Consider the following 26,152-nt stretch of genomic DNA (forward strand, 5'->3'; position numbering starts at 1 on the left):
GTTAGTTTCCTGTGCCTGATCATGGGTATGACGTTTACCCCGCAGATCTTCCCCTCAAGTTGCTATCATCTCCCCGTACTTGAGAACGACCTTGGGAATATGCACAAGCGGGCACGACACGATAGATATCTCAATTATTTTCGATTTGCAATCATACAGAAAGAGTTCAAAACAAGGTAGAATTGAGAACAGAAGCAACCTTGGGAACTCCAATCCAACGAAAATCCGAACGCGGCTAATGACCGACCGGTGACGTCGACAGCGGTGCATTGAACCCGGACCTTGGAAACTATAAGCTCCAATGGAACTGCAATCCACGCTGAGCTAATTGACAGACCCAGGTCCAAAGGCCGTTCCATTCTTTCTACACAAATCTCCTCAATGAATACAAAAATGAATACCGTACAGATTTGAACTCCTTCGTAGAAAGCCATTGCAAGGTTTACACAACTCAAACAAGAATATGAAAGTAACTCCCAAATCCTTGGAAGATCACGATTAAGCCAGAAAACGAGGGTCTGGACTCCGCACTTGGAAGGGGCACAGACGTCATAGTCTGGTGACGGCGCCATTTCTCGGGACCTTTAAATCTGAACGAACCTGCCTCTTCGCATGCATTTCGCATTATAATTCAATTCAATCCAATTCAATTCACAGCTTTGAATTTCTCAATAATTCGACACCTCACGCACACAAACTTCGGACTTCAGATTCAGATCCATATACATTGCAAACATGTCTAAAAGCCGCTTGCCCCTCATGCTCGGCCTTGGTGCTGCCGGTGCAGGCGGGTACTACCTCTACCGCGCGGGCGGCGATGTGAAGGGTGCGAAGCAGGAAATGAAGAGTATGTGTCCCTGTATCTGGTTCTTTGATACTTGATCTCTCTATACGTTCTATGAATTACCCAGATGCTAACCTTCTATAGTTGATGCCGACAAGGCGCGCGAGAAGCTTCCCACCGGCGAAAGTGCAGAGAAGGCGGGTGCGAATTTCGGAAAGGAAGCTGGTGCTGTTGTTGATGAAACTGTATGTATTAATTCTTCATTTCCTTTCGCTGGAGCTATTCTGCACGTGCTTTGTTTGTTTTCTTGTTGAGTGTCTATGAGGGATCCATACTACGATCTCCCCGCCCGCCGATCACTGAGACCGTTGGCAAAGACTACGCTAATGATATCCACAGATCAACAACGCCCGATCCAAGTTTAAGCTTGATGAGAACATCCCCGAGATTAAAGATGAGGCACAGAAAAAGTTTGAGGATGGCAAGAACAAGCTTGATGGGCTCCGTGTGGATGCGAAGAGCAGAATTAACTCGGAGATTGATAAGTTCGACCGCACTGTTGAGGAGAAGGCGGCTGAGGCAAAGGGATGGTTTGGAAGTAAGAAATAAATCATAATTTCTATGGCGTTCAGGATGAAATTAAACGTTGAATATTGAATTGGTCAGGGTAAATTTGGTTGGGATTAAAATCAGTAATTGTAATTGAACAAGTTCGATGCTTAAGGGTCTGACTGTACAGAGTATACCTCTAGTATAGGTGCATGGTCCAGACCCGTAGCTCGCAGCATTCCAATGCCAGAGAATCACCGCGGCGACCAGAATGTCAAGATCGAGGACTTTACATTGTTAATTTTTCCCATTTGAAAAAACACCGCTTCAACTTTTCATTTGAATTGCAGAATCTAATATAAGTTGGTGCTTTTGGCAATTTCGTGTTCTGAACGCGCTAAGGAACGCGTCCACTTTGACCCGAAACGCGACTCAACGCGTCTCAGGGAGTTTTTCACCCTTAAACCGTCTCATCCCCACTTTGGTTCTTTGCACCTTCCTCGTCATAATTTGATTTTTTGTTAAATTGGTATCTCTTACCCTGACTATTGCTCAGTTCCATTTACCGGTCGCACCTTTCAATTGGAATCCGTTCTCCGATCCGCACAGAAAAAATTGCAGTCGCGATGCCACGCCTTACCAGGGCCAGCTGCCTTCCCCAAAGCCAACCCGCCATTCAAATCTTCACAAAGGCAACCAAGGCCGGCGTCACACCGCTATTGCCTGCTAAGAAGACTGCCTCCCTGCCTGTTTCCCCGTCGAAGAAGCGAAAGCTCCAGGAAATCGAGAACATCGACCGTCCCGGTCCTCAGACGGTTGAAGAACCCGATACTCCCTCCAAGACCCTCAAACTCAGCCAATTATCCGTCTCCTCTCCACGCAGTGGCCACTATGCAACACCGAAACGTACTCCTAGTCGCCGGGCTCGCGTGTCCACCATCGCGGAGAGCCCCTCGACGCCCGACACCCCTTCCAAGCAACGAACTCTCAACTTTGAAAAGGTTGTCCCCGAGCCAAAAGAGCCTGTCCTTGCACCACGAGTGCCTTGTGTGACCGACTTCTTAAATCTCTATTCCGCTTTTTGTCAGGCCATCTCTATCCACGCCGCACACAACGGCCCGATCACCCCTGCCGACATCCGAGAATTCCTCCCCAGTATTACCCGCATTTGGAAAAAGCGCAAGGTGCAGATCAAAGACCTGCAGCGCCTTGTGTGGGTCTGGGATCACAGTTTGAAAGCCAAGGACATTACCTACCGACTCGCAAACTATGGACTTGGAAAGGTGTGTCTTGAGCGTAAGGTTCAGATCGACGAACAGGGTTCAGCTTTGCAGGATGCGTTTGAGCAGGCATTCGATTTACTCTGGGAGCAGACCGAGGAGTCCCTCAAGGAAGCCAAAGAAGAGGATCGCCCTGCACTTTTTCTAGAGACTCTCGGTCTTGCTTGTATCCACGAATCCCTCACCCCGTTCACTGCGTTCCAGAAGGGTCAGCAACGACTGCAGGATCTGAGAGGCGGTGTCATCCGCATGAAGACTGAGATGCTGCGTTCTGAGAACAACCAGACAGGCTTGAAGCCTCTGGCTGCTACCAGCAACCGTCGCCAGAGCCTTCTTGAGCGATTGAAGAGCAAGGAGCTGCGCCAGTCCAAACTCCCTCCTCCGCCAACCAAGAAGGAGATGCTTCGCCGCTCGGCCGCTGAGCATGTTGAGGAAGTTGCTGGTATCCTGGCCCTCCTGCGTCCGGCTGGCTATGTTGGCACTGGTATCAAGGCCATGCTTGCCAATCAGCGCAAGCCCTTCCAGATGGAGACGATCGTGCAGCATGTTCGGGATTCAATCCGTACTCCAATTCCTAATGAGGAAGTCCAGATGTGCATTGAGATTTTGGCCGACCCTCGGGTTGCTGGCCACTGGGTCAACCTGGTGACTATCAAAAATTTGAAGTCTGTTGTGTTGAAGTCCTGCAAAGATATTGCAGCCAAGGATATCGGGGCGAAAGTCGCCCTGTTGAAGGCTGATTGGGATAAGGCCGCGTCTTGTCCAGTTTCTGTGCTGAGAATTTGAAGGACCTTTTGTATTGCGTTTGATTTTTGTTACCCTGTCATCCGTTGAGCCGGTCTGCTCGCGGTCTTTGCATAAGCGTTGTGATGATACCCACCCTGTACTTTTACCATACCATGTTAGCCTCGGCACTTTAGTAGATAATAGATTTTAGAATCCAAATAATAACCATCAATATTTAACAAGAACCATACGTATGACCAATAACCGAATTTTGTTTGCATCTTTGGAGAACACCAGTAATCCCACTTAACGCGTGACGCGTCTCACGTGACCGCGTTGATCCGGCGCGTCTCCCTCATCTGCACCGTTCAGCTTTCCCAGCTTGGTGACTACCTTGTCATTGCGCAGCTACCTGCGGAAACAATTGATAAAATGTCTTCTCGACCAGATCTCAAGGTATGTTCCTGAGAAATCTTATGTCTCCAATACATCCTCAAAAAAGCGAAATACCTACCAACCTCCCTGACAGGTCGATGATGAAGTTGGTTTCATCAAATTCTACAAATCCCTCACAGAATCCGACGACAATGAAACTCTTCGGATCTTCGACCGTGGTGACTGGTACTCTGCTCACGGTGCCAATGCCGAATTTATCGCTCGCACCGTGTACAAAACGACCTCTGTCCTCCGCAACCTCGGCCGCAGCGAGACTAGTGGTCTGCCGTCAGTCACGATGACTGTTACTGTGTTCCGCAATTTCCTTCGCGAAGCCCTCCTCCAACTCAACAAACGCGTCGAGATCTGGGTATCCGGTGGTGTGGGCAAGGGAAACTGGAAGCTAGCTAAGCAAGCCAGTCCCGGTAACCTCCAAGATGTGGAAGATGAGCTAGGCAGTGTTGGGGCTCTATCTATGGAATCCGCACCTATCATTCTTGCAGTCAAGATCTCCGCTCGGGCCGGCGAAGCGAGAAATGTTGGTGTCTGCTTTGCTGACGCAAGTGTGCGTGAGCTCGGTGTAAGCGAGTTCATGGATAACGACGTGTACTCTAATTTCGAGTCCCTGGTTATCCAGCTCGGTGTGAAGGAATGTCTGATCACAATGGACTCTGCACGCAAGGATGTGGAGTTGGGCAAGATCCGCGCTATTGCTGATAGCTGCGGGATTGCGATTTCCGAGCGCCCGGGTGCGGACTTTGGAGTGCGTGATATCGAGCAGGATTTGACACGGCTGTTGCGGGATGAGAGGTCCGCGGGAACTCTGCCCCAGACTGAATTGAAGCTTGCCATGGGGTCTGCGGCGGCTTTAATTAAGTATCTGGGTGTTCTGACCGATTCGACTAATTTCGGTCAGTTTCAGCTGTACCAGCATGATCTGTCCCAGTATATGAAGCTGGATTCGTCTGCGCTGCGGGCTTTGAACTTGATGCCTGGTCCTCGGGATGGTGCTAAGAGTATGAGTTTGTTTGGTCTGCTTAACCATTGTAAGACACCGGTCGGGAGTCGTTTGCTGGCGCAGTGGTTGAAACAGCCGCTTATGGATCTTGCTGCTATTGAGCAAAGACAACAGCTTGTTGAGGCATTCGTTGTTAATACGGAGCTGAGGCAGACTATGCAGGAGGAACACTTGCGCGCTATTCCTGATCTGTATCGTCTGGCAAAGCGCTTTCAACGCAAGCAAGCTAACCTGGAGGATGTTGTTCGAGTCTATCAAGTGGCTATCCGTCTGCCGGGCTTTGTACATGCTCTTGAGGATGTGATGGATGAACAGTACCAGTCCCCCTTGGAGAAGGAATACACATCCAAGCTCCGGAGTCATTCGGACAACCTGGCTAGGTTGGAGGAGATGGTGGAAACGACGGTTGACTTAGATGCACTTGAAAACCACGAATTCATCATCAAGCCTGAGTTTGATGACGGCTTGAGGATCATCCGGAAGAAGCTGGACAAGATACGATATGATATGGATATGGAGCACCGCAACGTCGCCAAAGATCTGAACCAAGATATGGAGAAAAAGCTATTTTTGGAGAACCACCGAACACACGGCTGGTGTTTCCGTGTTACTCGTGCGGAGGCAGGCTGTATTCGCAACAAGAAGGGGTACCAAGAATGCTCTACGCAGAAGAACGGCGTCTACTTCACCACCACGACTATGCAGTCCCTTCGTCGGGAGCATGACCAGCTGTCCTCCAACTACAACCGGACACAAACCGGACTTGTCAGTGAAGTGGTCAATGTCGCCGCATCATACTGCCCTGTTCTGGAGCAGCTTGCGGGTGTCTTGGCTCACCTCGATGTTATCGTGAGCTTCGCCCATGCGTCTGTCCACGCTCCTGCTGGTTACGTTCGTCCTAAGATGCATGCTCGCGGCACAGGAAACACTGTTCTTAAGGAAGCCCGGCACCCCTGCATGGAAATGCAAGATGATATCTCCTTCATTACCAATGACGTTTCTTTGATCCGCGATGAATCCTCTTTCCTTGTCATCACCGGTCCCAACATGGGCGGAAAGTCAACCTACATCCGACAGATCGGTGTGATCGCACTCATGGCCCAGACTGGCTGCTTTGTGCCTTGCACTGAGGCCGAGCTGACAATTTTCGATTGCATTCTTGCCCGAGTGGGAGCCAGCGACTCTCAACTTAAGGGCGTTTCCACTTTCATGGCGGAGATGCTTGAAACCGCCAACATCCTCAAATCAGCTACCTCGGATTCTCTCATTATCATCGACGAGCTCGGTCGTGGAACCAGTACCTACGACGGCTTCGGTCTGGCCTGGGCTATTTCGGAGCACATCATTACCGAGATCCGATGCTTCGGTCTTTTTGCAACCCACTTCCACGAGCTCACCGCGCTGTCGGACCGATACCCGAAATCCGTGCAGAATTTGCACGTCGTGGCTTTTATTGGAGATGGCAACGATGTCGACGCCGACGGTGACGCTGACTCCGAATCGAAGAAAAAGCGTCAAGTCACTCTGCTTTACCGTGTCGAGCCAGGCATTTGTGATCAGTCCTTCGGTATCCATGTTGCAGAACTTGTACGATTCCCCGATAAGGTAGTCAACATGGCTCGTCAAAAGGCCGAGGAATTAGAAGACTTTACTTCTGCAACTGCCGACAATTCCGAGAAGCAGTCTGCGTCTTCTCTTAACAAATATTCCCAGCAGGAGGTAGAGGAGGGCAACACACTCCTGAAGGCTATGCTGGTGAAGTGGAAGGCGGAGATTGAAGGCAAAGATCTGACGTCTGATCAAAAGCGACAGATTATGCGTGATCTGGTGAACGCAGACAGCAAATTACAAGGGAACAATGTGTTCCAGGGTATCAAGGCTTTATAAGGGTATCTATCGGACGGGACGATCAAGCTTTCGGATGGATCATGGCGTATGGGATTGTAAACATATTCGTTAATGAGCGCTCATCAATTAAAATTTCGGCTTTCAAAACAGTACAAAACAACTGTCTGCAAGACTTCCATCAAGTAACAAGTTGTCTCAAATAAAGTTGACCGCCAAGCTTGGTATAGATCAGGGACGGTCACGTGGGGCCGTAGTCCGCTGTGAATGGGGGTCTAGACACCGAACCCACACGCGCCTTGGATACTCCGTACTGCAATCAGCACCTCCCCAAGATTGAATTGCACCTTTCGCTCGTTTATACCGTCCAGCATCCCATTTGAAACAACTCAATCAACCATACGTACGATCATACTTGGTCATTCCAATTCGAACAAAAAACTCCACGACCCGACCCGACCCCCACAGCTATGCGCGCACACTAAAACGCGGAACCGCTTCAAGCACCCTGATTCATGCACCCCTTTTCCATCCTAACGCTTGGGATATTTGTCGCGGGTTACACCACTGCCAGGTGGGATCTTGTCACTCGTCTTTACGAACTTGCCATCTTCGCGTGGGATCACGGCGTTGTGGTACGTTGGTCCCCTGTGAACAAGCCCCTCCGTTCTCATTCCCGCTTCGAGCTCAAGCTTCCATTTGATCCCCGCTTACCGTTTCATATGATAGACACGAACTTTGAAGGGATTCCTTTTCCTGTCGGTCTTTTTCTTCCTCCTTGTCCTGCCCATCAACCATTTAGCTACGAGAGAGGGTCAATTGGTGAGCTCCCCGGACGGACATGCAGATGGATCGAATAATCTGTTATTCTGTTATCGGGGATAGGACATGCTAATGGTTTCTGTGTCTGTCTAGCATCCGCGCCACGTTAATCTCGGCGTCTCCGCCCGGGAACAGCTGCGCCGCAGAGGCTCTTTCTAAAGGGCGATTAGAGGATGACAACATGATCACGAGTGATGGTTTGCTGCGAGTATTTTGGCCATATGATCTCTCGCGATCTTCATCGACGGGGGTGATAGTCGGATGGCGTAACTCGGAGCTAGATTTATTCGTGCTCACGGTCCTGGAAGATGTTGAGGTTGGTAACGAAATACGCTTTGATTGCTTTGACAGATCGTGCTGACAAGAACATTTTGTTTGTAGCCACGCAATGTGGACAATGCGCTTCGGGCTGGCATTCTGTTTAGGAACAGCCCGCATCCTATTGTTCGCATATTTAGTCTTTGTGGTCGGTCTCAGATGCATGTCCTCGGTTCGACGAATCCAGGTACAGAACCAACTTCGTTCAACCCGTCTCATCTACATGTGACGACGCACCCACCCTCGAAAAATCAAATCCCGCGTATCTACTGTCCGGCAGAGGCGAACTTGTCGGTTCAGGTTATCATGTATCATCGTCCTCATCCGACACGCATGGAGCATATGTCTTTGGATCCGATCGCTCTTGCTTTAGGCGATAAAGTGACGGCTGTTGAAAATGGTGGACCACTATCGGGCAAGGTTGAGTCTGGAGAAGAAAGGGAGAAAGCACGGTACCGGGTGCTTGTCGACAAGCTGAAGTTTCATACCGTGGTGAAACATGTTCCATCACAAAAGGAGCAAGCACTTCCGCTGATAATCAGCCAAGTGAACTGTGCCTATGAAATGAGTGAGTTGATGCACAAGAACTGCCATCTTATTGGAGTGCGTGCAAAGCGCAGCATGAGTGTCGGAGAACGTGTGGTGGAATCAGCAACCACCCTCTGGGGGCTGTTTACCCTTTTTATTGCTCACATATTCTGGCAGTGGATCTGGCCGGTTGTCACTCGAGTCTTTGTCATAGGTCTCGTCGGACATCGATCGGTTGCAGAAGTTGTGTTGCAGGTTCTTGAGTGGCGGGCCCGGCCTGATGCTGCTGCAATCAAAGATATTTCGGCGACGGCTCAGCAGGTCGATATACGACTGCAGCAATTCTGCTACTGGCCTATACAGTATGTCAAGCTGCGTCAGAGAAAGGACAATTGGGAGAGTGTGACAACGAGCCACCCGGATTACATTCGGTTCTATAATAGTCTGTGGCTTGTGGCCAATGATGTGATTATCGGGATCGCTCTTGGCTCGTACATCATCGACAACGCCAACTGGGTGGCATCTCAAATCAATACTGTTCTCACCGGATGGACTGTAGTGGGCTTGCAACGTACCATTTCATGGCTGATGGATTGGCCTGCCGGTTTGAAACTCAACAATGAACTGGCGGCTTTCCTGGGTGACCTATTCCTATGGGTCATCGAGAATTGGGCCGCATGCATTGCCAACCTTCAACCATACCTCCCCCATGTCATCTACATCGTCGGTTGCTCTAGTTTCGCTGGAGCCAGCATGCCAATCGCCCTTTTCTCAGACCTCCTTTCCATCCTGACCGTCCACATCTACTCCTTCTACATCGCTTCTGCCCGGATTTTCAACTGGCAGCTTACCATAATCATCTCGCTTTTCCACCTCTTCCGTGGTAAGAAGCGAAACGTTTTGCGCAACCGAATCGATTCATGTGATTACGACCTCGATCAATTACTTCTTGGCACTATCCTCTTCACTGTGCTTTTCTTCCTCCTCCCTACCGTGGTCGTCTTTTACCTGACCTTTGCATCGGCCCGGATGTTGATCATTTCCATGAAAGCCGGCTTTGATACCTGTCTGGCATTCCTCAATCATTTCCCTCTCTTTGCATTAATGTTGCGAGTCAAAGACTCAATGAGACTGCCCGGCGGTATTCGATTCGAGCTCCGAGAAGAAGTGGACAAGAATTCTACGGATGCTGGTTCCTCCACCATATCGTACATCCACCTAGAGGTACATCTTACTCAACTATCTTCATGGCACAATCCCATATTAACATTGGAACGTATAGTCCATTCCGCTCTCTCTCCGCGCCATGTTCGACCAATACTTTCAACTTGGCCACCGACTTCGCAAACACTACCTGGCACCCAGTGTCATCTTCTGTCTCGTCACTGGCCGCTTCGTGCCACCCATTCACCGCCGCAATTTGTACAGCATGCAGTATAGTATGTTGCCCGCGCGTCGAGCGGGCATGGCTGAAGTCTGGTCACTGCTCACTCAGCCTAGAAAAGGTGGGGGTGGTAGCGGTGGCTCGGGATCAATGGCAGGTAGTATGGGTACTTTGGGTCATCAAATACCCAAAGTGCCTTCAAATTTTGGACAAAATGATGCTCGGAGACGGGGCCATCGGTAATGACTAGGCTTCTTTGATAATGCCCTTGGTATATAGTATTTCTAATGGATTATTCTAATCAATTCTTCTCATGCTGAACTTTAGAGGATTGATCCAATGAGCGCAGCTGCATTCGGGCCCAATTGATTGGTCGTTGGTGTTGCTGGATTCAGCAAATGCCTCGCCGCTCAAGACCAGCCCACAAGTAACAGGGGGTCGGCGGGAACCGGAATAAGCCCCGCTATGCGTACGTACTCCGCACACTAGTCACCTCGGGGTTCGAAGGTGGGATCCTGGGTGTGAGAGGGGTGTAAGAGGCGGTGCATCTGTTCTTCCTTGTAACTAGTCATGACTTGGGCATATAAAGGGGCCCACATCCCGACGGTGTCCGAGCAACCCTAGCCTGTTTGTGAAGTCTTAAGCGATTTCTTGTTTCCATGAAGTATTCTCTCCTTCGAAAGCGAAAGTCTTCAGTCAGATTAAAATGCATATTATTACACCTATCACTGTCATCCTAGGAATCGCTCATCTGGGCACCGCCCACCCCGGCGAACACATTCTACGAGATGAATCCAGCATCCTCCAAAAACGAGCATACCACTCCCAAGTCACACAAGGCTACGGAACCTGCGTCAAGAATCCAGCCCTTGCAGACCTAACCGCTCGTGCCGACCTCCGCCGTCGAAACATAGTCGAAATACAACGACAAGATCTTGCCGCTCGTCGTCAAAGTCAACAAGTGCTGAGCCCGAACCCAGATCCCAATCCGAATGTAGTCGACCTCCCAGAACCACTCCGAAAATCTCACCTCAAAACAGATACGAATATCGGCCTGGATACCCCAGAACATGAGCTATTCAACGACGATGGAATCTGTGTCCTCAACCCAGAAAGCGTGGTCGGTCCATTCTACGTTACTGGTGAGCTCATCCGCTCAGACATCACCGAGTCCCAACCCGGTATCCCAATGACTATCAACGTACAATTCATCAACGTCGAGACCTGCGAGCCCGTTCCAGGTATCTGGTGGGATATCTGGAGCTGCAACGCTACAGGCGTATACTCGGGCGTGATGTCGTGGGGTAATGGCGACAAGGACGATACGACGAACCTAGACGCTACATTCCTACGTGGGTTGCAGCAGACAGATTCCGAAGGCGTTGCTCAGTTCCAGACGATCTTCCCGGGGCATTATAGTCATCGTGCGACGCATCTTCATGTCGCTGCTCATGTAGGGAATGTCACGCGGTTTGCGAATGATACCATTGCCGGTGGTACTGTTGCGCATATCGGGCAGTTGTACTGGGATCAGGATCTTGTTTATGAGGTTGAGGAGACTCATCCGTATAATACTAATTCGGTGCCTATTACGCCCAATGCTCGGGATGGTTTGTTTTTAGATGAGGTTGAAGGGACGACTTCCGATCCGGTGTTTAATTATGTTAAGCTAGGGGATGATATTCAGGATGGGATCTTTGCGTGGGTTTCTGTTGCGATTAATGTTTCTGCTAGCTATGATCTGATTGATAATTGGAGGCCGAAGGGGCATGGTGATATTTTGCAGTCTGGTGATGATAGTCCTGTTTAGTCGCCAGGTCTATGGGTTATGTTTTCTGGTGTCCTTTTTGTTCAGTCTTTATGAACACAGTAGCTGGTTTAAGATGAAATTGATCCATTGAAAATGCCAGATATGCCAACACTGACTCAAACGTCACTAGGTAGGAATGTTCTCAGCGATCAATCGAGACTCTTCGTCAAATGTTACCAAGACAGTACGACACTTCGCCGTGTTGGGCACTTCTCTGTCATTCGCAATATATTTCATAAACCCCCCATGAGTTACAACAGCAATATCCGGTCGATCACTGCCCTCCAACTCCTTGAATTTCTCTTCCAACTTCGCCTGCACTGCGTGTCCCCTATGAAATAGAGCCTCGTGCTCAGGTACATATCGCCCTTTCTTCCCCGGGAAAGAAGCATCCTGGGCAAGCAATTCCCATTGTAGATCAGGGAATCTCGCTCGCACAACAGACCAGTCAGATCCTGTATCACAGGGCCGTGCAGTGTGGGCCTGGACATCAGGCTCTAAAACAAGTGTTGCGCCATTCGCAACCCCAAGTCCGTTGGTGTAGTACTTCTTGTCCAAGGCCTTTTGAAATCCCAGCAGTGCTGTGTGGAGGGTACGTGTAAGAGGTGATGTGATCACCAGACCCACCCTCTCATTGAAAGGAAAGTCCTGGCTGAGATCCTCCGATTGTTTGACCCCGTTCTCTGTTAACGGTGGGTCGTGAATTGTTGTGTCGTGACCGGGATTATGAGTTCCCTCGGCATGACGGACAAGATGTAGTCGGAAGGGCATGTTTTATATTTTATTTCGCCTCGGGGGAGTTGAACCCTGGAATTTTTTCTGGGATTAGAGAGATGGGTTTGAAAATGGAGTGTATCGAAGCTAGCACTTGACGTGCATGAGAATCACCAACTCATGCGGCTGAAAGCGAATTGTAAGGAATTTGTGAAAGACAAAATAAGGTTGAAAGATCTGGAAGAGAAAACGTGGAAGCTGCACCCACGATATACTATATTTATTATCAGTACAGTAGTCAAATCTGCTCGGTCTTAAAGGTGGGTCGCTAGGTAACTTAAAGCATGGCATTATGGGCTGGAAGATATAGATCTCGAGCCATTTGAGATATGTCTGTGGTGATGTGCTACTGTTGAATATTATAGAGAGACTACTTAGTAAATATATCCTGGCACTGGTGACATGGTGTGCTACGACTTTAGAGCAGTAATAATTAGTGAAAATACTATGCAAGACGTGGCAGAAAATATATACAAATCGGATATCGATAAGCGCCAAAGGCGGTGGAGACGGCTATACGCTAGGGTAGATCAGGCACATAACTCCGGACCATAACTTATCGGCCCCGCTGAACCTACAGATGAGGATGTTATGTCCGATTGGAGATGCTGGAGAAATACTTGATCTAAACCCGATCTACATTCACTCCTATTCTGCATACCATCAGGAGTCTCGTCAAGAGGTTATAGGAAATCAAAATATGGATAATGCACTCTTAATAACAGATCTAGGCGGCAATGGTATGTACCTAACACTAAAATCCAGAAGAAAGCCACATATCGGACAATCCCCCAGTCTGTTGGCTGAGAGTAAGTATTCGATATCAAATGACAGCTCCAACGCCATATTTATGACCTTAGTGGTATCTTCCCATTCAAGATGGCGTCGACCAACTCATTCAGTCGGCCAAAGCGACCTTCCGAAGGTTCTCGGTCTATCTTCCAGACTTTTTTTCCGGCTTGGTCCCATGGAGCATTTAATTGCTTCATCAATTTGTTTTGTTGGTCAGTACTGTCTCCATTTTTCGTGGATATTGTATCCAGAGACTCACGCTGCAGGGAGCGCTTGATTTGTTGTGGCTTGTTCGATTGGTGAACAGGGAGTACCCGGTCAAGACCCTCGCCGCGGACTTAATTGTCGGGCATAGTGACTGGTCTGCAGGGCGAGAGTAGTCAATTTAAGTATAACAGTGCGCGATAGGAACGATAACCTAGTGACTTGCGTATTTTTTCCCATTTCAAGAAGAAATTCGCAGTTAACGTTGCATGTGATGACTGATGCGCAAAGGATGATGGTAGTTGTGACTCATTTTCAAGTAAATAGCAGACCTTGAAAGTGGTAGGAATAAATGAAGCACTCAGGCAAATGTGGGTGAGAGAGCCCAGCCAATGCTCAAAGGAGTTTGTCAGTCAATGTTAAGTACATGCTACCGTTCCATCTGCAGGTTTGCTTGCCTCAAGTCTTTGTATTAAATGTGGACCACTCAAGCGCTACAATGCATGATTGCGAATTCAATGTCCCAGCAGAATTCGCATAATGTACAACATACTTAATACATTCAAATGAGTTCTAGATCCTCAAAATACATATACATGGCCATCCAACTCTAGAGAAGATCAAAATTTCACATGCGATACCGCTCATAGAATACAAGAAAAGGAGAGTGGAGATTATATAAGATAAAGCCCTGGATTAGGACTTTTTGAGAAATTCTGCGTCGGTTTCACTGCTGCTCTTTCGAGCATCATCCAGCATGCTGTCCATGCCTTTCTCTTTGAGTGCTTTCTAAAGGCAGGGTCGGTCGATTATTAGTCTTCGAGCACATGTAGAAGAAGCCTGGTCATGACTTACATGCAAGCAGCTTTTGTACTTGGAGAAGAGCTCATCACAGTCATTTGACGTGGTGTTGCCACGAAGGTATTCTGTTTTAACGTCAACCACACCGCTCTATTCTAAGCCAAGAGTCTATATGGACATACTCTCGCTGTACCATTTCAGAAAACAAGTATCGTATTGCCTGGAGCCCCATGTTAGTTCGTCTCAAACCCTCCAGAACAAAGAGGCGAAAAAGTCAACTTGAAGCGTACTCTTTAGTTTGATTGCATTCAGGAGCGATTGAGGCAGCCATAGTGAATATACACGACCAAGCAAGATCCAACCAGGCTAATAAAAAGGGTAAATTTGCTGAATGTAGGCTTTAAAAGAAGTCAAAAGCGGTCGGGGCTGGAGACTTGAGGAATAAGAGGTTGGCCACTTCGGCCAATCAAAACATCTCCTGAATCTGTCAATTTTAGGTAGGCGGTGAAATCGGCAATACCATTTCTCTAATTTCTCTAAGCGCAACTTTTTTCGAAGCTTTGCAAATCCCCTCCGCTAACGCACCCTATTTCTTCCTTTGGATTTCCGTGGTTTGAGCTCAGCCCATCATGGATTCCGCGGAGTATGTCACATTTCAGGAAAAAGCGCTAGCCGCTGTGACGCAGGTTATTCGCACCGCGAGTCATCTCGCTTCTGAGGATTTGACTTTCCACCGCACCAACAGCAGCGATGTCACCGAGGCGCTCGACGAGCAGACCGAAAGGATCCTTACCTTGACTTCGGCGGTGTTGAAAGCAGCCACAAATGGAACAGACCTCCAACCACCGACGCTGGAAAACGAAGGCGAAGAATCATTGGACGACAAAAATTGGCGCGATGTGGTCGATGTGATCGATACACTTTTGGAAAAGGCAGATGCGTGCCTCGATGAGTTCACGGGCGTCATCAAGAAATTGAGTCCGTCACTGGAAGAGCAGGCCCCCCCTGTGAGGAAGGCTCCAACATTCCCGACCACCTACGACTACGGCCCGTCAAAAATCCCAAAGCCACAACTGAACTTTGATCACAAAGCTGATAACTCAGACCTGGGTCCTTTCCGGCCTCTACTCAAATCTAAGCCACATGCGACTGTACCGCTGGAAAGATCGTTGCAAACACAAGAGATTGGCGGGAAAGAAGCCTACCCGAGTCCTTACGAAGCCGAGATTCGCGCCTCGAAATACCCGAAGGCAGTTTACGAGATTTCGCCTCCGGTCGATTACCTACCCTTTGAGGACACAACCGCCACCTGGGTCGATACTTTTGATGGAGTCAAGGAAATGCTGGCAGAGCTGAAAGAGGCGAAGGAGATCGCGATTGATTTGGAACACCACGATGTGCATTCCTACCATGGCCTTGTTTCACTGATGCAAATCAGCACACGGAATAAAGACTGGATCGTCGATACCCTCAAGCCATGGAGACAAGAGCTTCAAATTCTAAACGAAGTGTTTGCGGATCCCAAGATTCTGAAAGTGTTACATGGTTCTAAATCTGATATAATCTGGCTTCAGCGTGATCTGGGTCTGTACATGGTTGGCATGTTTGACACTTTTTACGCCGCATCTGCTTTGGGATACCAGAAGAAGAGCTTGAAATATCTGCTCCAGAAAATCGTCAACTTCGAAGCCAACAAGCAATACCAAATGGCCGATTGGCGTATTCGTCCGCTTGACCCTGGCATGTTTGACTATGCACGTTCTGATACCCATTACCTTCTGTACATTTACGATCATCTACGAAACGAGCTCATCGAAGCATCGGAACCCGATAACAGCCTGATCGACTACGTCAACGAGCGATCGCAGAACGAGGCACTCCAACGATATGAGCGCCCGGTCTATGACGAAAAGAACGGATACGGCCAAGGAGGGTGGTATGAGTTACTGACTCGCAACTCCGGCGTACTCAGCAAAGAGCAATTTGCCGTTTTCAAGGCTGTACACAAGTGGCGCGATGAGGTTGCACGGGAGGAAGATGAGGGCTCACAGTGTGTTTTTCCGAAACATGTCCTCTTCCGACTGGCTCAGACCATGCCGCTTGACATGGGGACCCTACTCCGCACCGTATCACCCATGACCCCAATCACCAAGGAACGCATAGACAGTCTTCTAGACACCATCAAAGAAGCCAAGGTTGCTGGTGCCACCGGTCCTGAGTGGCGTGATGTTCCGCCGCCGCCAAAAGCTGCTCCTAGAGCTGTATTGCCTGTTGCTGAACCTTACGAAAAGTCTCAATTCTGGGGTACCACTTTGGATGCCCGCCAGCCTCCTAAACCTCTCGAGTATGCTCTTAATGCCTTCACTGAGGCAATTCGGCTCTCTCTTCCCTTGCCGCCCATGCCATCCACCGTCTCTGAGGCTCGCGAGAAGTTCGTTGATGTGAAGGTTCCATCTCCCAAGGCGGAAGCTTCGCCTGTCGCTACCCCCCCGGCTCCTGAGGAAAAGAAAATTTTCACTGTTAAGGAACTTGGCGGTCCTCGCAAGCGCAAAGTCACCCCTGTTGAGAAGCCAGAGAAAGATGTACTGACTCTTGATGGCATGGATTACACTGACGACGAAGAATCCGAGGCGATGCAGCGCAAGAAGGCGCGCAAAGAGAAGAAGCGGAAAGCCAAGGAAGCTGCTCAGGCTCAGGCCGACTCTACTCCCTTCGATTATGGCGCCGCAGACTCTGTCTTACATGCACCTTCGGCGCAGGCCCCTGGAATGCAGTCTAAGCATAAGAGGGCTTATAACCCTTACGCAAAGGCGCTTGAGGCTCCATCGGGTGTGCGCCATACCAAGCGCGACATCGCTGGCAAGTCTATCACTTTCCGCAAGTGAGAGTATAGATGTGCCTGTTTCATTTCGCCAAAAAGCATGTTTGGGGTTGGTTCTTTTTCTTTGTGTTTATATTGTTCTTGTATGCATAGCGATACCCGTGCGTCACTGGGAGGAGACTCTCGGATTTTTTGTATGTACCTATAGAGGTCGGGGGCTCCCCTTGACAATGAGATATGTATCAAACCATTATCGATTCAAATAGAAACTTGTAATGAGGCATCTAAAGGGAAGTCAACAGCAACTTAAGTATGACTTTGAAAAGACCTGAGCGCAAGCCCCAGCCTCTAATGACCCATCGCAATGGGCTTGTCTTGGGCTTTCATCCTCTCCGCGATGATATGCTTACGCTCCCGTCGTAAGTTGTTAGCATACTTCACCCCAAATCCATGCTCAAATACCTCTTGGACTTCTTCAAGCACAAGGCCAGACACTTCAGGGTAGAAGAAATACAGCCAGATCCAACCAACACCGCAAATACCAGCAAAGAAACCAAACGCCCCAGACGGGGTCATCGCCTCTATCATGGAAAGGAAACAACTGGAGATTATAACATTACTGCCCCAGTTGGAACATGTGAGCCACATTGTGCCCATGGCGCGGACCTCCAAGGGGAAGAAATCGGTACTCATCCACGCAGTGTTACCCACCGATACGCCGTAGAAAACGACGTACCAAATGATGAAGACAATCACCGCGATCGCAGCAGGTGGCACTCCGCTAGTCGGTTCAAGGGTTCCGGATTCCAGGTTGAATGGGATCCACTTGAAGGCTATTGCAATGGCAATCATACCAGCAGACATTCCCCAAGTCGTGGAGAGGAGAAGGCGTCTGCGGCCCATCTTGTCGATCACCATCATATTCACAAAGGTCATGATAAAGTTGGTACCAGCAACCACCAACCCAACCGCCATAGGGTCGCTGAATCCAATCGTCCCGAAAAGGGTCCCACTATAATACATCAGGCCGTTGAAACCCGACAGCTGGGAAATGACCATCAATCCACACGCACTTATCAAAGCACGTAGATTGCTGGGCACGCAGTGCAGCTGCTTGATCTTGCTAAATGCGGTACCGCCATCATTGATCTCGCGGGCTTGATTACAGGCGACTCTAATGGATGTTTGGAGAGCGTCAATCTGCAGCTCACTAGCTCCCTTGTATATCTTTTTCAGAACCACGCGGGCTTCCTCTTCCCGACCTTGGTAGATGAGGTGACGCGGCGATTCAGGACAGAATGGCAACAAGAGAGCAAGAATGATAGCTGGTACAGCACCAAGTCCAACCATATATCGCCATCCATGATCCACGTGGGCAAAGGCCGCACCGATTGCGTACGAGATGACTTGACCACCGGTTATGGACATGTTGTTTAAGCCGATGAGCTTTCCACGCGACTTGGCCGGTGCAATCTCAGCGACATACAGTGGCAAGACCATGGCTGCTGAACCGACGCCAAACCCGATTACGACACGTCCGACGGACATTTGAGCGATTGTGTATGCGGCTGCCTGGAGCACGGCGCCGATGATGAAGAGGGCGCAACCTATATAAATTGCCATTTTGCGACCAAACTTGGTAATTTTGATGAGCTGCTGCAACACTGGACCAAGACATGGAAAGTATCTAATAGGAAAGATATCGACGTACCCTGTCTGCCGTGTTTCCTGCAAAGATAGCTCCGAAGAAGGCTCCTCCAGAACACAGCGATGTGATCAGTTCTTTCTCGCTGCTTGTGATAGGTCTATTGTTGAGATCGCTGCCCATGTATGCTGTCGCCCCTGATATGACACCAGTGTCATATCCGAATAGCAAACCCGCTGTCGAGGCGGTTAGGGCGACTATCCACACAAACCAGCTAATTGGAATATCATCGACGCTAGTAGCGATGTCATCCATATCTGTCCCAACGTCGATCTTTTCAATATGTGCATCATCTTCAAAATCGGCACCGCGGACTGATTTTAAATACTTGATCTTTTCTCCAGCCTCCACGTCGCCATCTGAGGACTTGTCAAATGAAGACATCTTGCCAATGCAGATGTAAGATGAATAGAAGGAGAAGCCTGCGAAAGACAATACTACCGACTGCTAGAAGGGAACATTTTTTTTCTTTTATACACCGAAATGCATGCTCCAGTACTCGAGGGCTCAAGCACTGATAGTCCCGCATATTGCTGGGATCTGGGGGAAGTCCATTCCCGAAACGCGGGGGCCCCGCATCCCCCAACGTCCACCAGTGAGCCAAAACTGGGCTAAAGAAGCCGATCCTTGCTCACCGGTACCTGTTTGAAACCTTGTCATGTCGCCGGCAATTTCCTGCTAGGGAGATTGGACTTCATGGTCGGCCTTTGGTCTTAACTATAAAGTCTAAGGAAACCTATTTCCATACCGCCGATCCGATGCGCTTTGATGATAGGCTTGCCGTGCAATTGGAGGGGTACTTCGGGTTTTCAACCTTGCCTGACATCATTATACCTTTCTAGGTTTATGTCTGTACGGAATCACGCCGAGAAAGAGCATGCGAGGCGTTGACAAGCCTTGGCGATTAACAAATACCATCGAGCCGATTAGGTGGTTTCTGGTAGTGGTTACTACGAACGCATGACTCTAGAAGCCCCGGACTCTTTTATGATTCATTGATAACGATTATAGTGCAATTTCATGGTGTTTATTGGTGCATCATGATTGAGATATTTCTTTTGAACTATCGATTTCTGCGAGCATGTATACGTCATTCTATCACATGAAGCAATTCCCGGGTAAACGTTCCACCATGAGCCTCCCCTCATTTCTCCACCTCCCGTCGCCAGATCTTCAAAGGCATAGGCCCCGAGTTCAAATTTGTAGTCTGTCGAATTGTGGGCTCCCATACCGGCGACGATAATGCAAATTCAAACCGATGAACCAAAGACGCAAGGAGAACGGTCTGTTCAAGATAACTGATATTCCGACCAATACAACCCCGAGCACCAGCACTAAAAGCCACAAAGTAAGGCTGAATCTCCTTCCCTGCGTCTCCAAGCCAACGCTCCGGTCGATAGGTTTCAGGTTCGGGGAAAATGGCCGGGTCTCGATGCATCACATATGCCGATATACTGACCGACGTATCGCCGGGAATCCAATCACCCAAGATCGTTGCACCCTCCGGTGGCGTACGTCGGGGTAAATTCTTTGAGACTGGTGGTAACAGGCGTAGGGCTTCGTCGATGCAGACGCGTAGGTAGGGCAGGTGGCGGACTTTGTCATACGGAGCAACGATTTCTCGTCGAGGATGGATCCTACTTCTGCGCGTAACTTGCGAAGGCAATCCGGGTTCTTTAGTAGTAGATACATTGTTGCATTTGCTGCGATGGCTGTGGTATCCGATCCGGCGTTCATCATGATACGACCTCGGAGACGATCTCGCCCCATTCGAGATTGTGAGGATTTCCATTCTTGTCATTCATGAGTACGGAGAAGAAGTCGTCTAGCTTTTCTCCGTTTTCATATCGCTTCGTTCGTGTTGTCGCGCGGTTGTAGACCACTCCGCTCCAGTCTTCACTTAGGCTCCACATGCGTTGATAAGTAGAAGATACCACCTTGCTGATTCTGGTAAGTGTCTTGAACCAGTCGTAAGACCAGACCAGGTTCGACTGAGCGATGGCTGTGTTGAGTAGAAATTTTCGAAAATGGACTTGTTTGGTCGCGCCGTTTGTGTTCTCTGACGTGATGAGATCGTTGCCGTTTTCGATGAATTGGATGTCCTCGCTTAGGCCAATATAGGCAATTGCCGCTATCGTGAACAGGTTGCTCCACTTGCGATAGTCGAGTGTGAGGTCGGTGGTCTTTGGGATCTCGCCATCTTTCAAGGGAGGAGTGCAAAGGCCGTCGAATGCTCGAATTAATCGGCCTGTCATATCAGAGACCTTGTATTCCCACTCCTCAAGGTTCTTTACGGCATATGCGCTTGAGAGAATCATTCTCTTGCGTGCGTGCTCTGTTTTATCAACCACGTCGGCGAGATGGGTATGTGTTCCTGAGACCTCAACGTAAGAACGATCCTTGATGCATATTGTTCCATGCCCATATATGTCTTTTATTGCACTAGCGTCGCTGCAGGAAAGCGAGTTTGGTCCGATACGGAGGGTCAGGTGTTGTTTATGCTTCTGTAACATATACTGGGAGCGGAATTCCTTTTGTGACTCTCTCATATAAGGCCAGTCTGATATTCCGGACCAAATGGAGAGTTGCGGGAATTTGCGAAGACCCTTAGGTTCACGGAAGTAGGCAATTATGGGAAGAGCAAGGAAGTAAATGAGGACACCGATAGAAGAAATGATAAAAAATACATGACCAAGCATCTTCAATATTGTGGAACAAATGTCTTAAACACTATATCATTCAAGTGAGCCTAAGGTATTCCCTCACAAGGTATTAGGTGACGGTGCCAAGCCCCGATGTACGCGCTGCCAAAAATCTAGACGCGATTGTGTTCGTCAGGAGCCGCCTAAATTACGGTTTCACAACACTTCTTTTGCACAGGGGACGGTGAACACATCCGCAGGTTTGTTTTGAATTCATTGAGATTGTGATGGTGATTGTTGCTTACGTTGTCTCAGCAGAATTCCAATATATTGATGAAACACCCAAGTATATTGGAACGAGAGCGAACAGTAGTCCTACTCAATATTCCTCCCCTGAAGAGCATGGCCCGAGCTCACGGAATGTCCTTCGAGATGAAGCACCAAATGATACATATGTCTGGCATTCGTCCCTTCATAAAACGACTACAACCTCTTGTGAGTAATCCCCATGTGACTACCCAGAATTTGTTATCATTGGATTGTATGCACAGCCCTTGGACTATTGATATATCTATCGAGACTATGTATCGAGACGAATTGTTGACTTTGATTTCATAGCGTCTCCCACTATCACAGCGAAAAGGACCGAATTTGCGTCAAGTCAACCTTGGAGAGGTATTCCTATTACGATATTTGTAGAGGAATTAGCCAAATGGGTAGGTGTAGTGCCATTCAATGGGTATTCCTGTCACCGAAAGCATTACCTACTTTATAGTTTGATATATGTGACCCGGAACGGCACTTTGGGGTGGTTGTACCTCAGCGACTGCGATCTTGCCAGCCTCTTTTCAATGCTGTTCTGTCTGCATCATCCAGGCATTTTACAACATTACCAGATCACAATAAGAAGCAGAAAATCATGCAGTTGGGGCTTCAGCAAGAATTGGTAATTAGCAAGGCAGCTGTTCTAGACTACCACAGCCGATGCATTGCATACCTGAGGCTCCTTGCCAATGAGCCCGATGCTATTATGAATGAGAATCTATTGGCAGCCGCAGTGGTTCTTAGGTTTTACGAAGAGCTGGATTGTACGTGGAATATTTTCATATTTTAAGTGGATCTTGCTGACAGCACTGAAATAGCTCCGTTTATTGACATCCCTACTGATGCCGCTACCCGAGGCCTTCAAGTGTTTATTGAGGCCCAAGCAAGTCTGGCACTCGCATCCTCGGGGCTGCGGTATGCTGCCTTCTGGGTTGGATTCCGCCAGGAATTTCATATGGCCTTCTCTCAACAGCGACCATTCGGCATTCCTCTTGATATCTGCGATACCTACCTTTCCTGGGACCCTGCGCCCGATCCCGCCTTAGTGAATCGATTGTTCATCATCGCTGCTCATGTCATTCAGTACTGTTATAACAATCAAGACCAGCAAAATCGTTCAAGATATGAGGAATTGGTCTCTCTCTACAACAGGTGGTTGGAGATGCGACCACCTGCGCTTTTCCCCGTGTATTCCGACCAGCCAGAACAAGGGAAAGGTTTGATATTTCCACAGAAGTGGTATTTGAATGATTTCCACGTGGTCGCTGGGCAAAGTGTCGGCTTGGTGGATATTCTGTTAACCGCCTACGACCCAACAGTCGCAAGAATTGGACCTAGTCAAAAAAGAGCCACTGAGTCCATAGATGACAGGCTGAAATCTACAGTTTTGGATATCTGTGGAATCGCACTTTCCAACCGCCAGGAGCCCACTGCTCTTTTGACTGCCTGTATTTCTATTGCCATCTGCGGAGACCGGTTCACGGATCGGATAGAACAAGAGGCGCTGATGGATATTGTGATAAATTCGGTACGAGATAATAACTACTGGCCATCAAGTGCATTGGGGGAAATGCTGCGAAAGGCTTGGGGCTGGGAGACTTCATAATGAGAATAACACCTTGAATGGACATGCAATGTGTCTGTAGAATCCATTTCAATGCTTGTTTATCGCAGTGCGGGGTGACCATGTGACATTCAGCATCGTCCAATCAGATCACGTACTGATAGCAATCTGACTCATCCGACGATCGTGCCGGCGAGGGGCAGAAGAATTTCCGCGTAGTTTGAAGTCAATTCAATATACCCAGAAAGTAAGGAAATTCTTCTAATTTTCTGAAGATTATACTAATTGTTCTTGCGATCTAGAATTCCGGTCTTCATTACCCACACACACCATGGCGAGCGAAGGTCAACCCCCCGCGCTCGACAACCTGAGCCTTGCTGAAAAGGCCCCCGAGAGCAAGTCTACCGCCCAGGTTGTGACACCCTTTGATGTCTCTGGTGGTGTCGATGAGTCGGGTAAACTGCTCCCGGTCGACTACGATAAGTTGGTGAAGCAGTTTGGAGCCAGTCCTTTGACCCCGGCCATTCTTGAGCGCTTTGAGAAGGTCACTGGCCACCGGCCGCACCGTTTTATGCGCCGTGGTATTGTGTTCAGTCACCGTGAGCTGACCAAGATCCTCGACCGCCATGAGAAGGGCCAGCCTTTCTACCTGTACACTGGCCGTGGACCAAGCAGTGATAGTATGCACGTCGGACACACTGTGCCATTTGAGTTCACCAAGTATGATCACCCGTCCATCTTGCAATTGAGTAGTCAAAAAGCTAATAAGAATTGATTCAAAGGTGGTTGCAAGATGTCTTCGATGTTCCCCTGGTGATCATGATGACTGACGACGAGAAATACATGCACTCCGCAAAGATCGAGATCGAGGACGCCAAGCGGTTTACCAAGGCCAACGCGAGAGACATTATTGCTGTTGGATTTGACATGAAGAAGACTTTCATCTTCAGTGATTTCGATTTCGTTGGCGGCGCATTCTACGAGAACATCTGCCGCATGGCCAAGCGCATTACAATCAACCAGATCCGCGGCACATTTGGATTCAATGACAGCAACAACATCGGAGAGTTCCACTTCTGCGCTACTCAGTCTGCTACGGCCTTCGCCACCAGTTTCCCTCAGATCTTCGGTACCGACTTCAAGAAAGTCTCTTCCATCCCCTGTTTGATCCCCTGCGCCATCGACCAAGATCCCTACTTCCGCCAATGCCGTGAACACGCAGAGAAGATGAAGTACAAGAAGCCCTCGCTCATCCACGCCATCTTCCTGCCTGCCCTTCAAGGACCCGGCTCCAAGATGTCTGCTAGTGTGGATAGCTCCGCCATTTTTATGAGCGATACCCCCAACAAGATCAAGAACAAGATCAACAAGTTTGCTTTCTCAGGTGGTCGGGAGACTGCTGAGTTGCACCGCGAGCTGGGTGGTGACACCAAGGCTGATGTGCCCTTCCAGTACTTGACCTTCTTCCTTGAGGATGACGATGAGCTTGAGCGCATCCGCATCGCCTACGAGAAGGGTGAGATGATGACTGGTGAGATGAAGCAGCGCTGTATTGCCGAGCTTCAGGCATACGTCACCGCATTCCAGGAGCGTCGGGCCAAGGTCACCGATGAGATTGTGGCTGAATACATGCGTCCTCGCCCTCTTGAGTGGAAAGGAAACCCTAACCCCGTTGTGGCCGAAAAGAAATAGTTGAAGGCTGGTAAGGCCCGGTGATCACGAGAAATATTTAAGATCCTGGCAAAATAATTCTAGCGTCACGACAACGTGGTCTATGGACCTTTCGATACTTTTATTTTCATATACACATTGTACATAAGGTGACAGGGCAGCAGTATCTGCAGTCCCTGTGACTATAGACTGTATGGCTGTCATTGCGATGGGTTCAGAGAAACCCTACCACGCATAAACCCTCGGACACCATTGCTTAGCCAACATTCTTCTCCATCCATAAGCTCTGAAGCCTTGACCTTCTGTTCAACGCAGAACCCTTGTTCCAAAGCATATCTTCTTGTTGTACCCGCATTACCACCGCAGGTAAGTGGCGGAGTGACCCAAGCATCCCCGCGCCGGAAATATGGAGTAGTGATAGTTCCTTCCATGATCTCGCCCTCCATATTCACCATAAGAATCTCTTCTGGCTTTGCCCCAGGGCTCACATTGCCCCGAGACTGAGCAAGTGTGTAGTTCTCCCGGTCAGTGGTCTTGTGCGTCGTGAAGCCAGACGGTTCTGTACGTTCCGTATCCACGAGAACACGCCAAACAGTCGAGTCTGTACTCTTGTGTAAATCAGGGGTCAAGAAATTGACCAGATCCATGGGACCGGTCTCTGAAAACTCGCAAAACGCATGGCCGTTGCGTTGTAGAGAGAGCTTCAACCGCCACGGTCGAGTTTTGTCCGGTACTCGCCAATTCAGGAATCTGTCTAGGGTTTTAACGTCCCCATTCATCCACATTGGCCCATTTTCAAACACATCTTGCCAATTGAAATGGCGTGCTGCAGCTATGATTCGCTCTTGGTGATAGGCCAGTAGGTAGTAGGGCGAGTCCAAGGGTTCGGGGTAGCTCCCAGGGTGTTGCAGGGTCATACTGGGAAGGTTGGGATCATAGCGAAATGATGAAAATATGTCGAAGTCTGCTTGTTCGGGGTATTTATGCTCCACAACAAACAAATTCGAGGACATTATGGATGTTCAAGCTGTTGCTGTATGATCGTTAATAAGGCAGTCTCGGCGGTTAGTCGCGATCTGTCTCACGCGCCAGTGATTGTTTCCCTTGGATTGTTTCCCTTGGATTGAAAGGCTGAAAAGATTAAGGATGATATCCGAAGAGATTCAATTGAAAGCCAAAAACAATAGCTTGTATGGAGATTCAGGTAATTGACACATTCCTGTTTTGCCCGGTGCAGCCGAAGGTGGTGTTGAAACGGTGGAGAACTTGCTGTCGCGCGGCGCGTGATTGGCCGTAGCGCAATCATCGAGTTTCTTGACTTTTCCTCCAAAGCTCCATCGTCCTCCCTATCTCAC

At 48.9% G+C, this 26,152-nt stretch overlaps 14 protein-coding genes across 14 annotated transcripts; 8 read left to right on the forward strand and 6 right to left on the reverse strand.

Moving 5' to 3' along the window:
• Positions 1–735: 735 nt before the first annotated feature.
• N7520_007573 (uncharacterized protein) lies at positions 736–1,393 on the forward strand (the record flags this gene model as incomplete). The annotated part of the gene is made up of 3 exons (XM_057141507.1): positions 736–847; positions 929–1,029; positions 1,184–1,393. The coding sequence occupies 3 exons, from the start codon at positions 736–738 to the stop codon at positions 1,391–1,393; spliced, it is 423 nt and encodes a 140-aa protein (XP_056995513.1).
• Positions 1,394–1,959: 566 nt separating this feature from the next.
• On the forward strand, positions 1,960–3,399 carry N7520_007574 (DNA replication factor Cdt1 C-terminal domain-containing protein; the record flags this gene model as incomplete). The annotated part of the gene is made up of 1 exon (XM_057141508.1): positions 1,960–3,399. The coding sequence occupies one exon, from the start codon at positions 1,960–1,962 to the stop codon at positions 3,397–3,399; it is 1,440 nt and encodes a 479-aa protein (XP_056995514.1).
• A 372-nt stretch (positions 3,400–3,771) lies between these two features.
• Positions 3,772–6,679, forward strand: N7520_007575 (mismatch repair ATPase MSH2; the record flags this gene model as incomplete). Its single annotated transcript, XM_057141509.1, has 2 exons — positions 3,772–3,795; positions 3,869–6,679. The coding sequence occupies 2 exons, from the start codon at positions 3,772–3,774 to the stop codon at positions 6,677–6,679; spliced, it is 2,835 nt and encodes a 944-aa protein (XP_056995515.1).
• A 473-nt stretch (positions 6,680–7,152) lies between these two features.
• Positions 7,153–9,932, forward strand: N7520_007576 (phosphatidylinositol N-acetylglucosaminyltransferase; the record flags this gene model as incomplete). The annotated part of the gene is made up of 5 exons (XM_057141510.1): positions 7,153–7,272; positions 7,367–7,500; positions 7,553–7,775; positions 7,841–9,529; positions 9,588–9,932. 5 exons carry the CDS (start codon positions 7,153–7,155, stop codon positions 9,930–9,932), a joined length of 2,511 nt encoding a protein of 836 aa, XP_056995516.1.
• A 463-nt stretch (positions 9,933–10,395) lies between these two features.
• N7520_007577 (intradiol ring-cleavage dioxygenase) lies at positions 10,396–11,499 on the forward strand (the record flags this gene model as incomplete). Its single annotated transcript, XM_057141511.1, has 1 exon — positions 10,396–11,499. The coding sequence occupies one exon, from the start codon at positions 10,396–10,398 to the stop codon at positions 11,497–11,499; it is 1,104 nt and encodes a 367-aa protein (XP_056995517.1).
• Positions 11,500–11,625: 126 nt separating this feature from the next.
• Positions 11,626–12,270, reverse strand: N7520_007578 (histidine phosphatase family protein; the record flags this gene model as incomplete). The annotated part of the gene is made up of 1 exon (XM_057141512.1): positions 11,626–12,270. The coding sequence occupies one exon, from the start codon at positions 12,268–12,270 to the stop codon at positions 11,626–11,628; it is 645 nt and encodes a 214-aa protein (XP_056995518.1).
• A 1,695-nt stretch (positions 12,271–13,965) lies between these two features.
• Positions 13,966–14,401, reverse strand: N7520_007579 (uncharacterized protein; the record flags this gene model as incomplete). Its single annotated transcript, XM_057141513.1, has 4 exons — positions 13,966–14,058; positions 14,125–14,195; positions 14,253–14,290; positions 14,361–14,401. 4 exons carry the CDS (start codon positions 14,399–14,401, stop codon positions 13,966–13,968), a joined length of 243 nt encoding a protein of 80 aa, XP_056995519.1.
• Positions 14,402–14,699: 298 nt separating this feature from the next.
• On the forward strand, positions 14,700–16,955 carry N7520_007580 (exosome nuclease subunit RRP6; the record flags this gene model as incomplete). The annotated part of the gene is made up of 1 exon (XM_057141514.1): positions 14,700–16,955. The coding sequence occupies one exon, from the start codon at positions 14,700–14,702 to the stop codon at positions 16,953–16,955; it is 2,256 nt and encodes a 751-aa protein (XP_056995520.1).
• A 284-nt stretch (positions 16,956–17,239) lies between these two features.
• N7520_007581 (uncharacterized protein) lies at positions 17,240–18,980 on the reverse strand (the record flags this gene model as incomplete). Its single annotated transcript, XM_057141515.1, has 2 exons — positions 17,240–18,547; positions 18,603–18,980. 2 exons carry the CDS (start codon positions 18,978–18,980, stop codon positions 17,240–17,242), a joined length of 1,686 nt encoding a protein of 561 aa, XP_056995521.1.
• Positions 18,981–19,740: 760 nt separating this feature from the next.
• Positions 19,741–20,288, reverse strand: N7520_007582 (cytochrome protein; the record flags this gene model as incomplete). Its single annotated transcript, XM_057141516.1, has 2 exons — positions 19,741–20,153; positions 20,204–20,288. 2 exons carry the CDS (start codon positions 20,286–20,288, stop codon positions 19,741–19,743), a joined length of 498 nt encoding a protein of 165 aa, XP_056995522.1.
• Positions 20,289–20,332: 44 nt separating this feature from the next.
• Positions 20,333–21,295, reverse strand: N7520_007583 (uncharacterized protein; the record flags this gene model as incomplete). Its single annotated transcript, XM_057141517.1, has 1 exon — positions 20,333–21,295. The coding sequence occupies one exon, from the start codon at positions 21,293–21,295 to the stop codon at positions 20,333–20,335; it is 963 nt and encodes a 320-aa protein (XP_056995523.1).
• An 862-nt stretch (positions 21,296–22,157) lies between these two features.
• Positions 22,158–23,168, forward strand: N7520_007584 (uncharacterized protein; the record flags this gene model as incomplete). The annotated part of the gene is made up of 2 exons (XM_057141518.1): positions 22,158–22,326; positions 22,381–23,168. The coding sequence occupies 2 exons, from the start codon at positions 22,158–22,160 to the stop codon at positions 23,166–23,168; spliced, it is 957 nt and encodes a 318-aa protein (XP_056995524.1).
• A 289-nt stretch (positions 23,169–23,457) lies between these two features.
• On the forward strand, positions 23,458–24,818 carry N7520_007585 (tryptophan--tRNA ligase WRS1; the record flags this gene model as incomplete). The annotated part of the gene is made up of 2 exons (XM_057141519.1): positions 23,458–23,846; positions 23,909–24,818. 2 exons carry the CDS (start codon positions 23,458–23,460, stop codon positions 24,816–24,818), a joined length of 1,299 nt encoding a protein of 432 aa, XP_056995525.1.
• Positions 24,819–24,997: 179 nt separating this feature from the next.
• Positions 24,998–25,810, reverse strand: N7520_007586 (Aminotransferase class IV; the record flags this gene model as incomplete). Its single annotated transcript, XM_057141520.1, has 1 exon — positions 24,998–25,810. One exon carries the CDS (start codon positions 25,808–25,810, stop codon positions 24,998–25,000), a length of 813 nt encoding a protein of 270 aa, XP_056995526.1.
• Positions 25,811–26,152: the final 342 nt, after the last annotated feature.

This window comes from Penicillium odoratum (genome assembly GCF_028828045.1).
Source record: "Penicillium odoratum strain IBT 22623 chromosome Unknown utg000005l_segment0_segment0, whole genome shotgun sequence".
Lineage (NCBI taxonomy): Eukaryota > Fungi > Ascomycota > Eurotiomycetes > Eurotiales > Aspergillaceae > Penicillium > Penicillium odoratum.